Here is a 14,589-nt window from a genome sequence, read left to right as displayed (position 1 = left end):
TTTAGTAAAACTCAAGTTTGGATGCTGCCAATGATTGCAAGAACCTGATATCTCTGGCACATTTTTTTTCTGCACAGAGGATAATAAGAGCTTCATTAAGCAGTTTTAGGGCTTACAATAATCAGCATCCTTTGATGTTTTTATGTAACTCAACATATGAACAGCACATCAATAAATTCCTGATTTGGAAATTTTCAGAGGGAAGTGTTACTCAGCTGGTCAGGTGGTGGTATGTGAACGGCAGAGCAGCTGGTGCCCACTTTTCCTTACAGTTCCTAGACACTTGACCACATTTCTCAAAACCATTATGGCCAGTTTAGGCCAATCTGAAAAAAAAGGTGGTGGAAATGAGCGCCTTTACCATCCATCTTTGCTTATTTTTAAATAATTTTTGCTTCCCCCCCCCACCTCCTGGGTTGTTTCTTAAAGCATTCTGAGTGGTTCTAAATGGAAGAAGCATTCTTCCAAATGGATCCTTAAGCAGTTTTGTATGATTGCTGGTTAGCTGACTTGGTGTTCTCTGCAAGGCACCTGCAAGGTGCCTAAGTCGTGAAGTAGCTCCATCTAGCTGGGAAGACAGCCACACAAAGCATGGCATGCTGAACTGCAGTTCAATATAACTGAAAGGCAAGAGAAGGCTAGAGCGTGCAGAAAGCTGTAAAAAGGAGATGGAACTTTCTTTTAAAGAAGCTGGCCTTTAGATTTCCACAGTGACCTTAAGCCAGTGTTTTTCTGCCTCTAATGATAACACCCATGCCCTCCAGGGATCTTATTCAAAGGCAGGGGCAAAGCTCTGTAACTTGGAGAGCAGTCCACCACTGTGGCCCAGAGCTGATTGAATTGCTCTGTTCTTGTATTAGCCTCTCCTTGGCAGATTTGAGGACTGAAGTTTTGGGTGAATTCTTGGGGCATTTAGGCCAAATATATAATAGATGGGTTTATAAAGTCTACCTTATTGCTAGTTTACTGTGATAGGAAGCACAGACTCCCTCTCATCAAGGTGCTTTTTGGGGTCTGAACACTGTTTAGCTGTACACAGTATCAGAACAGAAGGACATGATAGGGTCTTCAGATCTGCTGCTTCCTGGACTGGATTAAAATGTAGCCCTTCCAGCACCTTGTATAACAGACCAGTGAGGATGCCTTTTCTATTTCCTCATGACCCTCTGTTAGCACAAACTGACCTATAACGTCGCTCCTAATAGGGCAATCAAAATGATGGAGTTTTTCTTTTGTGCACTTAGAGCAGGAGGTGCTCTGTTTCCATGTTCATGAACCACCTCACTGAGTGTGACTCTGAATGAGGCTCTGGCCTCAGTTGGTGGCAGTTAACTTTCTGCTAGTTCCTTACCTCTAAGAAGTTGTTTAAGTCCTGACTTGGACTCTTCTGCAACACTTAGCAATAATATGAGACTTTAGTATCTGAGAGCTAATGAGAAAAAAATCAAAATGAGGACTAGTTACATCATTTATGTTATGGTGCCAAGTGAGGATTTTGCAAAAATTTTAATCAAAGGAGAGAGGACTTTTCACTCAGAACCCAACCTCCAACCTAATTTCTCCCAGAAGCCCAATATTTTTTTTTTCATTTCTAGCTATTTTTCTCAAAGCTACCCAGTATTTTTAATGTATGATTTTTCGGAACATAAGGTTCATTTGGGATAAGCAGAAACTTGTGCCAATTGCTAATTGATAAGCAGTGTTCATTCGGCACAGCAGAAACTTGTGCCAATTGCTTCTCGGCCTTTTGGCTAAGATCGAGTGTAGAAACTTGTGCCAGTGGCAGTTGTGCAACAAAAAATCTTTCATGTCTTTGCAAATACAAGATGTTTATTTGAATTGTATTTGTATGCAGTCAGTAAGTGCCCTGGTCTTGAGGTTCTAAGAGCTATAAATTTATGAAATGCATTATATATATACGTATTTTAATGTAATTTTAAAGGCCACAGTGGGTATCTCTCAGAAAGTTTGTCATTGAAAGGTGCCTTATGTTATTTGTGTTTAAGAAGAAGCACTATTGTCTGATTGCCATCTCTTATTATCCCTTCCCTACCAACTTCTTCTGTCTTGATGCCATACTTTTGTGAAAAGGTGAGGTTTGACAGCTTATGAGTTAACTACTGGCACAATAGTGCTCCCTAATAGGTGACCCCAGAACTCACCCATTCTCATAACTGGCTCTTCTTTTCACTGTGGGTTTGTGGACTCATTTGGATAACTGTGCTGTGCATTTCATTCTCCTTGGGCAAAGGCACAGGAAGGAAATGCTAGAAGTTTCTTAAACTCAAAACTGACACATTGTTCCTTCTGCCCACCTCATTAACCAAAGAAAGCCACCTGGCCAAGTCAGGATGGGAAAATACACTCCTTTCACCTTGTGGGGATAACAGGGGTGTGGGCTTTCTGGATACTACCTTTGCCCTGTTTTCGCAAATAATTCCTGCGTGGTTGTATTGAGCACAGTGTTTGCTGAAATAACTTTATGGCTAATAACTAAGTGAGATGATAGGCTCAGATTAAAGGGACCAAGATAACAAAATCCCGGCTGAGAAGGAAAAAGTAACTTCTATGAATGGGAGAACAACTTACTAGGAAGTGAAACGAAAGCCCATCATCCATGAACTCTAATAATTCAACATTTATTACATTTTAATTGAACATACTATTCATCATTATATTGTAACACTGTAGTTCACAACAGTATACAAAGGTGGTTTGTTCTTGTATATGTTTAAAGAGTCCATTGTCATGAGTGTTATGCTGGTTTCTATATTTCAAAGTTCTAAGTGACAGGATTAGTTCAAGAGTTTTGTTTAAAGATAGAATTGAAATGTTACAATTTCCATCTTCATGATTGCAGCTATCATATGGCAGGTTGGTAAATGAGGTATATAAAGCAGCCCCCCCCCCCATTTAACTAGATCTATGCAGCATTTTGGCATTTTTATGATAATGCAGGTTGACTTAACTCACTGGTTTGAAAACAAAATAGCAAATCTCCATAACTACTCCAAGCTTAACTCCTGAACTATACTTGAGCTCTGGACTGATGACCAGATGCTCACTGCAGCTTTCTTGGAGCTTTCTCATCTTCATCTCATTTTGTTAAGGCAGTAACTGTTAAAAACTCCTAGCTAACACAGCAGCAATCTTAATCACCTAACTTACAGTATAAAAACAAACTCCCAAGAATTGATTGAAACTGTTGTGCTGAAGCCTCTTCTGAGCATTAACTTCCTGAGAGAGGAGAGAGATCCTGACCAACGTCTTCTGCAGGACAGTGCCCTCAGATCCATAGGGTAAAAAGTCAGACAACCTTGATCATCCTGAGTGGTTTGTCATTATTTATACACAAGTACATCTGAAGACGAAGTATCGCAACTATTTTCAATATAATCCCAAGAAATCTTTTTTAGCACATAGTACATGATGCTAGAACAAGTAAGAAATCACATCAAAGGGTGGTTTGTCCTTTACTAGTGAGAGGAAATATCCAAGGAAGAAAACTAAACTCATCAAATCAAAGGCTGTCTTAATAGCCTTAACTGACAAAATCCAGACTCCTCAATTTCCCAATTTGTGGAGTCCATTTTAGAATGAACCAATGCTTCTAGACTTTTATTTGCCATGGCCCATGAACTCAACTTCTTCAATAATATTTACTGCTTTTAAAACACCCTGCTAAATAGGGCAGTGTGTGGGTACGTGCCTGCCTCACCCTGTTTACCACACAGTGTCACCACCTCTACAATTTTTTCAGTTACTAATTCTCAAGTCTTGAGACACAACTGGATACATTTATATCAAAGCCTTCACTAAAAGCCTCAAGGTCAGATTTTAAAGTCACTAAAGTAGACCCAGAGAGGTAGCAACAGGTGAGCAGAAGCGGGTGGAGGGAAGCATGGCAGGCCGAGGAAATAGGGCACTATTATAAATAACTGAAAACGCCTGTGACACAGTTAAGAGTCCTTATTCCTTGGAGCCACAGTTGTCTGCCAAGGTTTCAACTGGATGGCAAGATCACGACGACTTGCTTAGGCGGAAACAACACCAGCAGTAGGGGAGACTGTCCATATTTTTCTACACCCTGGCGGTGTGGACACTGGCTGCTAGAACCAGGAGAATTGCCAAGCAGCCGGCCCCTATTGCCATAGGCTCTATTGTGGGCTCCTAGCTCCGTTTCCAGGGGTCCCCCGACCTCCTGTAACCGATCAAAGATAAGAAGTCGGTAAGTAGGTCAGTCACGCGACCTCAGGCCAGCAGTGTGGACATTCCTTGACGCCAGGCTCAGCCCGGACACTCTCGCGGCCTGGCCCCGCCCCCGCTGCGCTCGGCCGGGCGTCGGGGCGGACTCGCGTTCCGATTGGCCAGGATCCCGTGACGCAGCGGCGGGCGCGCCACGCGTACGAAGGGGCGGGCCGGAAGGAGCAGGCTCGCGCTGACGCGGCCGGGCAGCTCGGCGGCGGCCATGGAGCAGGACGGGGAGCAGCTCGCCGCGCGGCCGGCCCTGGAGACGGAGGGGCTGCGTTTCCTGCACGTCACGGGTGAGCAGCCGCGGGCCGGGGGCCAGGGCGCTCGCGCCGCCACCCCTGCAGCGCGCCGCTATGTTGGGTGGGTCGCCCTTCGCTCCGCGCTGGGCCGGGCCCGGGGAGGCCTGCCAGGCGGCCGGCGCCGCTGCCGCGCTCAGGTCCGGGAGGCCGGCCCGCAGGACGCGCTGAGCTCGCCCAGAGCCGCCCTCCTGGGCTGCGTGCGGCATCAGGGCCTTTGGTGAACGGTTCATTTACTGTCTGAGAAACAAGCCCTTCCGGGTTACGGTTACTAGGCCCGCTCGCCCCCAGTTCTGTCCCTTACTCCTAACACCCAGCCCGGCGCGGCTCCCCACCCATCCACACGGAAAGGTTTGCTCCCTTGGTCGAGAAAGACTTAGATCAGTTCACTTAAATACACTTCTTTCCTGTGATCTTACCATTCTGTCAATTGGATAAACGTCTTTCCAGCCTTTAACACCCAGCTGCCGTGCCCTGCATCTCCCAGGCTTGCCCCGCTGACTCCACCGATGGTTGGGAATTTCCTTTTCAAGTGATCCCTGAATTGTTGCGCTTCTCCCTCATTTTAACCTGTCTTTTAAAAGGGCGTTTGCCTCAGCTAGATGATGAAGGTTTTGAGGGCAGGACCTACACCGATTGTCTTGGTTGAATTTTATTTAAAATAGCAGCAGCCTTTTCAGCTTAACTATATTCTTCTTTTCAGTGGGCTCCCTGCTGGCCACCTATGGCTGGTACATCCTCTTCAGCTGCATCCTTCTCTACGTGGTCTTTCAGAAGCTCTCCACCCGGCTGAGGGCCTTGAGGCAGAGGCAGCTGGACCAGGCTGCAGCAGCTGTGGGTCAGTACCTGATGACAGAAGAGAAGGCGGTGACTTTTCACCTGCTACCTTTAATACATAAAATTAGTGTATTACTAAGAGTAAGAAACGCATGATTCTAATTTGCATGAAAGGAATCCTGTTTTTTTGCTCCTGAAATTGATTTTGGTGGATAGGCAATATTTTTTTCCAGAGATTTTAATGGGATGGAAAACCTGTCTGATAGCCTGTAAAACACTGACTGCATGTCTTGTTGAGTGTTTTTTATATAGATTAGGTTAAAATGAAAACTTCACATCTCTGTACTTAGGTTTGCCTAGTAACTTGGAGTTCTCACTAGAACCTTTGGAAGTGATGAGTAATTCACCATTTGTTCTTTGTATCCACATTTTGACTTTCACAACTTACTCATCAGACCTCATTTTAAATTACAAATGGCTCTTTAAACTCAGTCCCTGTGAAAAGGTAGCCTTTTCAGTGGTGATAAGCTACAGTTTCTGAGAACATATCTAGAACATAAAATGTGTTTTGAGAACAGCAGCACAAGTAAACAAATACAGATACTCATTCAAATGAATCACCATGGTTCCTGAGATAGGGCAGGAAAGCAGAGTTCCTAACATAAAAGTAGTAATTCGTAGAAAGACTTAGATCAGTTCACTTAAATACACTTCTTTCCTGTGATCTTACCATTCTGTCAATCTTTTGATTGTTGGCTATATGTCCAATAACAGACTACAAAGTACAGTTGAAAGTCTTGCATAAGAGGCCATGGGAATATCTCAGTCACCTACAGCAGCCATCAGATCACATACATGTTAGTCACAGGGCCTATCCCAGACTTTCTGATTAAGAACTGCTGAAGGAGGCCAGAAATCTGCATCTATAACAGTTTTCTGGTGCTGTGGATATTTAAGTAGGGGCAAGAACAATTTGTATGGGATAATCCCCCAATCCCTTAGGTAGTAAAACACGCAGGGGGTTGAATTTTTACATAAAACATAAGCGCGTTGTTTGACTTCTGTATTTTTGTATATTTATATGAACCCTCATGAGTTTCCATTTTATATTCTAAAAACATACCATTTTTTCTGATATTTCAGAGCCTGATGTTGTTGTTAAACGACAAGAGGCTTTAGCAGCTGCTCGTTTGAAAATGCAAGAAGAATTAAATGCCCAAGTTGAAAAACATAAGGAAAAACTAAAACAGGTATGAATTGGTTTTAGTTTGAATGTACAATCTTAAGTAACGTGAGGCTTAGTGGGTAAAAATGTGTATGTGCTCACTGGCCCATTTCAGGGGTACTAGGAACAATTAGTGGCCAAATCATTTCCACTTAGTGTTGGTCAGCATGCTTTCCTCATGCAGCTCCTTCGTGTTTAGGGCACTCTTAAAGGCATCTTTTACTTATGCTTTTGCTTTCTAGGTTCCTGACAGTTATATTTTACTTAGTAAAATCACGTGTCCAGGTGTGGCACCATCAGACGCACAGTATACACTTTGAGCTTCTTGCTCCATGTTCTCTTCTAAGCTGTGTGTCTTACATGACCTGCCTTGGTGGGACCACTCTTCTGTGGAATGAAGGAGAAGTGGGGGAAGTTGCGACACATTCAGCTGGAGGGGTGTGCTGATAGAGACAGAGCAGGAGATTGAGTTTTGAAAGGCATCTGGGTTGGCTGGGGGATGGTAGGAAAGGACGGGGAAGGAAGAACCGAAAGGGCTATGGGAAGCAGCCCAAGGAGCCAGGTGAACGAATTGTGTGCCTCTTCACAGGAGTAAGATCACCTGCCTGAGATATATAATTGAAACAACAAATGTAGACTCTGCTTTTTACTTCCAGTCCAGAAGTTTCTGGGCCCTTCTCTTCATTCCCTCAAAAAAGCCTTTGCCAGCTCTAATGCAGCACAGAAGTCTTGCGTGTGTTGGTCTTGCATGTGTCTCTGGTATTTCACGGGTCGTGTGCCTTCTGTCTCTGCTGGTAGCTGTTATTTCTGCCTGGTCATTATGTGACTGGTCTCCCCACCTTGGCTGGAGGCCAAGAGGAAAGGACAGAACAAGACCACACCTACTATATACACTGTTCCTCCTTCCTCCTTGTTCTCCCTGTCTTGGTGCCTTCTTTTGTATTCAGTGACCGTCTTGCCTTAAGTATAGTTGCTTACCTAATGTACTAGCATATTACCGTTTAATTTTTTTTAAAAAGATTTATTCATACAAGAACTGGGGTGTAAGCCAGAGGTGTGGGGGGTGTGAGAGGATCCACCAGAGACAGAGTGGGGAGCAGAACAGGCGGATCTACTGAAATACACTGCTGAGGAGAGCAGCGGGCGCGACAGGAGAGGTCTGCTGTGCCATATGTGGGCCAGCTCCCTGGCTGGGGATCAAACTCATGGTGATTGTGCTGCGACTTAATCCCTGTGCCACCAGGGAAGCCCCACATTACTATTTAATTTTTTTAAATCACACAAGATAGAAACAAAAATTTTTGCTAAAGTCTGTGACTGCTTCCCATTCCCTCTCTGCCAGGCATTCCATATTAAGTTTTTATGATATTCTTCCTCACAAACAGAAGATTTAAGTGACTTTCCCAAGTGACACAGCCTGTTAGCAACAAAACAGGCTTGCCAGCCTCCTCACAGGTCCCAGGCCTTCCATACTACCACGATGTCCTCTGAAGGGCAAGTTTCAGAAGAACTGAATCGGTGTCCTTTTTTCCTTGGCTGTTTTCTGCGATACAGTGTTCAAAAACAAAAAGTTCTATTTGTGATTTAGTCACATCACACTGCTAGATGACAAGTTCTATACACTGAAGAAAAGGCAGGTGAAAGTTTAGTTTTGAAACCAAGTCCTCACTGTTCCTTTTACGTTTTAAGACATTTCAATTGAGAACTGTCAAAATTAACATTTTCTTTGAGTAACATGGCAGCTGGTGAATTCATTCTGAACAGTGTGCAATTCTTTCTCAGCTTGAAGAAGAAAAAAGGAGACAGAAGATTGAAATGTGGGACAGCATGCAAGAAGGGAAAAGTTACAAAGGAAATACAAGAAAGCCTCAGGTAACTGAGCCTTGACCTAGAACAGTTTTGAAGTAGATGAAAATTAATCAGAGGCTGTTTTAAAATATTCTTAAGCCCTGTGTGTTCAAATAGGAAGACGACAGCCCTGGGCCTTCTCCTTCAGTCATCCCCAAACGAAAATCTGAAAGAAAGCCATTGCGGGGAGGTGGTAAGTAGCAAAGGGTGAAGCATTGTGAGCAATTACAGGATGTACTGACCTTTTAAAAACAAGATTCTGTTTCTTTGTTTTATCTGTAAATTGAGACTAATTCCTAAGTTTAAGGTAAATAGCAGAAACAGTTGCAAAATAGCGCTCAGTAGCTGGGACTCTTCAACCTGCCTAGCCCTGTAGTTCAGTAGGCCCGAGGCAAGGCTCCTGTTCCTAGAGGCCTGTCACCTCCTTGTCCTCCCTGTCCAGTTAGTCAAAAGGTAAACACTGGGTAAGAACAGAATAAAGGAGGTCAGTCAAAGCCCTCAGGGAGTATTTGGGATGAGTCCACACCCCTGGTGAGGGAAGAGGTTAGCAAGAGAAGAATTGGTTTGCTCATCTTGCAGGTGAATGTCAGGAGCTGGAATTCAGTGGTTTTGGTCTTTCCAGCCAGAGTCACGTCATTTCCTACACATAGCTTACTCAGTGAGATGAACAGTTGCTCATTCTGAACTTTTTCTGTGCACACCCCTACATTTCCCCATCACCGCCTCCCATCCCCCGCTTATAGTGATCTCTTTAGTCTGTCTCCTGCCATCCTTGAGGACTTTCACACAGGCTTGGGAAGATGAGACTCACAAAAATAACTAATCCTTGGTGATCTGTGGGGAGTGGAACACTAATCCCGAGAGAGCAAAGGCATTACAGCACTTGTGTGCTGTAGAGGACAAAGACTCACCTCCACTGGAAGAGCAGGGTTTTCCGCAGGGGGTGCTGCTGTGGATGCAGAGCTGGATAGCCTCTTGGAGGACCGCGGGCTCTAAGGCAGCCTGGAAATACGCTGGTCTACCCTTGTAGGCAGCTCTGGTCCCTGTCAGGAACCCAAAGCTGGCTTGCTAGAGGGAGCAATGTGTCAGGAAAGAAAGAACTTTCACCGTGAAAACTTTAAAAAATGTGTCTTGCTGGCAGACTTTCTTTTCAGAGCAAGCAGTGGTGAGATTTAGGAGAGGAGTAGAAACTATAGGAAAATGTAATACATGACTGGTGTATGTGCGGGATGTCCCACATAAGGATACTGAGGCACATGTTTGTCCTGCTCAAACATGCGCAGCAAGTAAAGAGCACAACCACCAGTCTAGTCACCAAATGGCTGTAAACTTAGGGAAGCTAATGGGCGGGGGTAGGGGAAACGGCACATAGATTGCCCAGTTCTGCCTGGTAAGAGCAGCATGTTTAATTCTGTTTTGATTTTTAAATTTTCTGTAGTTTGAACAGCCCTTACGTAAGCATATGCATCTTATTAAGCACCATAATAGAAGCTTTTACAGATTTAAATCCAGCTATCTTGAGGGTTTGGGGGCACAGTTTGTGTGTTTGGGGGAATTGAGACCAAGAAGCTTTGAATAGCTTCTTTTATTCCCCTCAGAATTCACTGCAAACTGCAGTCACCGAGTAAAAATATTTTCATATGGTAGCTGAAAGATTTGCGAACATGTCCGTGAGAGGAGAATGCATAGCTGTTGTCTCACAGTTTCATGTTTGATGTAAGATGCTCCCAATACCGTTGTGCTTCCTTTCTCTTGCCCTAGGTTACAACCCTTTGTCTGGTGAAGGAGGGGGAGCCTGCTCCTGGAGGCCTGGACGCAGAGGCCCAACATCTGGTGGATGAGGCTAAGAATCTTGTTAGTGTCGCCTTTGACATTAGCAAGATGAGTCCTTCACCCTCAATTCAATTGCCTTAACGCACTTTTCACAGTGACTAGCCAAGGGGAGTGGAGTTTCTTTTCTTTGCTCTACCTGCATCTTTAAGGGATAAAGCCAGCATGCCAGAATCAATTCAGCAGGTCATTGGTCACACTTCACTACAGCCAGTGATTCTGTTCATTGATTTCATGGGTAATTGCTAGTTGGTAGGTAAAAGCCCCAAGGTGATTAACAATTTTGATAAAAGAGGTCATTGAAATTATAAGGCCCTGCTGGTAGGACGTCTCTGTGATCGGTTGCGTTGTATGATGTCTTCCTTGTAAATGGTGAGCCCACCGGCAAGGATTACTGATGCAGACAGTTATTGAGGTAGTTTCTGTATATTTGTTTTTATGTACAGAACTTTGTAGAAAACTTGTAAATATTAAAAAAAAAAATGCAAAGAACATTTATAGTGTCTTTATTACTTTAAATTTCCGTATGGACTTGAATTTGTCAAACATTAAACAGGTTTTTATCATGCACCATCTCCTGTTTATTTTCCCTACTCATTATACTGCACCAGCAGCCAGCAGGCAAAGTGGCAGACAGTTGCAGTGTTTTCCAGAGTTGGCGGACTCCTTGGAGTTTATCCACAAAATCAGGCTCTTGGAGTTGAGCTGCTGAATTAATAAGATATGGAAACATCTTGCCAGGAGGTGCCTTGGCACTAGCGACCTGGTTTCTAAGAGCCCTGTCTGGCCTTACCCTAGCTCCCTGACTCTTCTGTTACATTCTTATCTGAGACTGTTGGGGGTTGCTGTAAAGGGCCAGCTAGTAAATATTTTAGACTTTGCAGGTTGCATAGTCTTTGGTTTTTACATTTTTTAAAAAATTGTTAAAAGTCGGAGCAGGTTGGCTCATGGACTACGTTTGGCCTGTAGGCTATTTTTGAGAAGAAACGAACTTAACCACGTAAGAAGAAAACATTTCTGCCTAGCCAAAGCAATCACAAAGTTTAAAAAATGGCAAAGAATATTTGCAAACCACAAATCAATAAAAATTAGAATAGACGTCAATAGAAAAATGTCCTCAGAACATAGTAAACTTCACAGAAAAGAAATGCAAATGGTTTATAAACATGAAAATGTGTTCTCTTTCTCAAATAGAAGGAATATAATGAAATGTTTTTCTTTACTTGGTCTGTGAAACTGGCAGATGTATCAATAGTAAAGCTAAGAAAATATTGGCAAGGGCTGGAGAACAGGGCATGGCTCCCTGTGGGGGGGTTGCTTGTGGTGGCTTTCTGGTCTGCCAGCAGCACTTGTCACTGCCACCAGGGTATGCTAGAGTGAGGTCACAGCTTGAGGATTCAAAGGGACTTCTTGTTCTTTTCCTGTGAGTCTTTCCCCAATGATACTTCATCCCAGTAAAAGCAGTTCCTTCCAGGCCTCCCTGGTGGTGCAAGGGGTTAAGCACAGCTCTGTGAAACCCTCCACAGCTTCTGCAGCATGAGTTTGATCCCCGGCCAGGGAGCATCCCACATGGCGCAGCAGCCCTTTCCTGACTTGCCTGCTGCTCCCCTCAGCAGTGTATTTCAGTCAGTCTGCCTGTTTAGCTCCCCACTCTGTCTCTGGTGAATCCTCTCACCCCCTCACAACTCTGGCCTGAACCTCAGTTCTTGCATGTGTAAATAACTTTTTTTTTTAAAGCAATTCCTTCCTATACCAGCAGCTCATGTGGTTCATTATTTTTTTCTAACAGCAAGGAAATGAGCAGTTATCCTTCACCCAGGTCTGACTTTCAGCTCTGGGGCTGCCCCTGAGTGTCTAGGTTTTGGGAATTCCAGTCTCTTCCCAGTGTTCTCTGTTCTGTGGTGACTCCCTCAACAGTTGCCACTTGTACCACATCTAGTATCTTCTGTGCTGGGTTAACAGTTCTTGATTTTAATTTCTCTGATTAGATTAACACTTTCAGCCCAGCAGGGATAACAGTGACTGATTTTACCCACCCACCTGAAACAACTATATCAGATATAATGGTTTCATTATCCTGATTACTAGCTAATGAAGGCGAGCTGGGGTACACTCCAGTCTACTGCCTTAAGAGCATCCCCAGGGCACAAGAAGCATGAACCCAGCAACCTAGTAGACTTCGGGAACTGAAGAGACAGAACTGAAAGGGTAGAATGGGGAGACCAAGGTGACGAGGGTTTGCAAGATAGTATCCAAAAAAAACTATAGATAGAACCCTGGAGATCTGCCGAGGGTCCCTCTCAAGAAGTTAGCTGAAGCTGGGCACAGGGCCTCCAAGAATTAGAGGCAGTGTCCTCACCCCTCTAGGGCCAGGGAGAGTGCCTGGTCCTACCAGCCAGATTGAAAACCCACTAATTAACAAGAGTACTTGGGAAAGTGTAACCTCAGTAGCAGAGAAAAATGTCAGGGGCTGAGCACGGCCATAGACTCAGCAAACCATGAAAGTAGGACCCAAAAGGCTCAAACTACGTCTAAGGAAGTTGACTGCATCCCAGAACAAAACTCAGAGCTTTATACAAAAATATCCATTACCCAATGAGGTCAAATGCCTAGCTCTGGCATCCAAAGATTGCCAGGCAACAGAGGCAAAAAAGCATGACCCATATTGAGGAGAAAACAGTTGACAGTTGACAGATGTCAGGATTAGCAGAGAAGACTAAAACAGATGTAACTATTCCATTTACTCAAAAAGTTAAACAAAATATATATTTTTTTTTTTTTTTTTTTTTTTTTTATAGAGGCATGCTTTATTTATTTGTTTGCTGGTTTGTTTGTTTGTTTTGTTTATACATGCACTGGGTACAGTCAGAAGCGCGGGAGGGCGAGAGAATTCACCAGAGCCAGAGCGGGGAGCAGAGCAGGCAGAAGGACCGAAGCACACTGCTGAGGGGAGCAGCGGGCGGCAGGAGAGGTCTGCGCGCCATGTGGGACCCTCCTCTGGTGGCCGGGGAGCAGCCGGGGATCGAACCGGCGCCGCAGAGGCCGCGCGCAGCTTCGCAACCCAGCGCTCAACCGCTGCGCCACCGGGGAGGCCCAAAATATATTTTAAAAGACTCAAATAGGATTTCTAGAGGTGAAAACTAATATCTGAGGTGAAACATGTTTATAGTAGTTTTACATGTAATAGTCCAAATTGAAATTTGTGCAACCATCCAGCAGCAAGTGAGTGGATAAATACATTGTGGTATGTTCGTGGAATGAAATGCTACTTGCCAGCAGAGGTTGAACTACTACGTGAGCAACATGGGTATATGGAAAAATAATTAACATAGGAAAGAAGCCAGTGCCACTCCCCAAAAACATACTCTGCATGATTCCATGTATAAAAAATTCTAGAAAATGCACTGTGTCTAGTGACTAAGAGCAGATCAGCTATTGCCTGAGATGGAGGATGGAGTCAGGGAGGATTTTTTGGGGGGTGATAGATAAGCTCACTTTGCTAATCAGGGGTGTCTTAATTGGTCAGGACTGTTATAACAAAATACCACAGGCTGGTGTAAACAGCAGAAATGTGTTTTTCACAGTTCTGGAGGCTGGAAGTTGGGGGGTCAGCCTGTGAGCATGGCCAGGAAAGGGTCTCAAGCCTCTTGATCCTTCCATGGCAGGAGGATGCTCACGGGTCCTGTGGGGTCTGTCTACCAGGGTATTAATCCCATTCGTGGGGCTTTACCCTGCTGACTTAATCACCTTTCAAAGGCCCCATCTGATACCATTATATTGGGGGGGGGGTAGGATTCCAACATGAATCTTGGGAGCAGGACTCGAGATTTCAAACAATAGCAATAATGATTTCACAGGTTTATGTGTATGTCAAAGCTTACCAAACTGTACCAAACTTACCAAATGTACCTTACCAAGAGCACATGTAATGCAGTAGATACAAATCAGGATTCAATACAGCTTTTTAAAAAGTTCTCTCGGGCCTCCTCGGTGGCACAGTGGATTGAGCACCGCGCTGTGAAGCTGTCTGTAGCTTCTGCAGCACCAGTTCGATTCCTGACCCACCAGGGAGAAACCCACATGGCACAGCAGGCCTCTCCTGTCTCGCCTGCTGCTCCCCTCAGCAGTGTATTTCGTCAGTCTGTCTTTTCTGCTCCCCGCTCTGTCTCTGGTGAATTCTCTCATCCCCACCCCTGTGCCTCTGACTGTACCCCAATTCTTGTATAAATAAATAAATCTTAAAAAAAAAGATATTACAAAAAAATAAATAAAAGTTATCTCTATTCAACTAACTGGCAAGATATCTGGCTCCTAACTGACCCCCGATGGCACAGGTGCATCTGTACTGTTATGGGACCTCTG

At 44.4% G+C, this 14,589-nt stretch overlaps 1 protein-coding gene across 2 annotated transcripts; it reads left to right on the top strand.

The window, feature by feature from the left end:
• The first annotated feature begins 4,456 nt into the window (after window positions 1–4,456).
• Window positions 4,457–10,814, top strand: SELENOS (selenoprotein S). 2 transcript variants are annotated; one of them, XM_037510083.2, is made up of 6 exons: window positions 4,457–4,544; window positions 5,251–5,385; window positions 6,468–6,574; window positions 8,332–8,421; window positions 8,515–8,590; window positions 10,159–10,814. In XM_037510083.2, exons 1-6 carry the CDS (start codon window positions 4,469–4,471, stop codon window positions 10,236–10,238), a joined length of 564 nt encoding a protein of 187 aa, XP_037365980.1. In that variant the 5' UTR covers window positions 4,457–4,468; the 3' UTR covers window positions 10,239–10,814. The 2 variants fall into 2 exon arrangements, with proteins under 2 accessions (XP_037365980.1, XP_054550746.1); XM_054694771.1 differs by lacking the exon at window positions 4,457–4,544 and adding an exon at window positions 4,570–4,611 and having other exon boundaries at window positions 10,159–10,812.
• The last annotated feature ends 3,775 nt before the right edge of the window (window positions 10,815–14,589 follow it).

This window comes from Talpa occidentalis, unplaced genomic scaffold (assembly GCF_014898055.3).
Source record: "Talpa occidentalis isolate TD23 unplaced genomic scaffold, MPIMG_talOcc4v2.1 talOcc4.14, whole genome shotgun sequence".
NCBI classification, from domain to species: Eukaryota; Metazoa; Chordata; class Mammalia; order Eulipotyphla; family Talpidae; genus Talpa; species Talpa occidentalis.
Note: the sequence above shows the minus strand (reverse complement) of the source record. Positions and strands in the feature narration are given on the sequence as shown.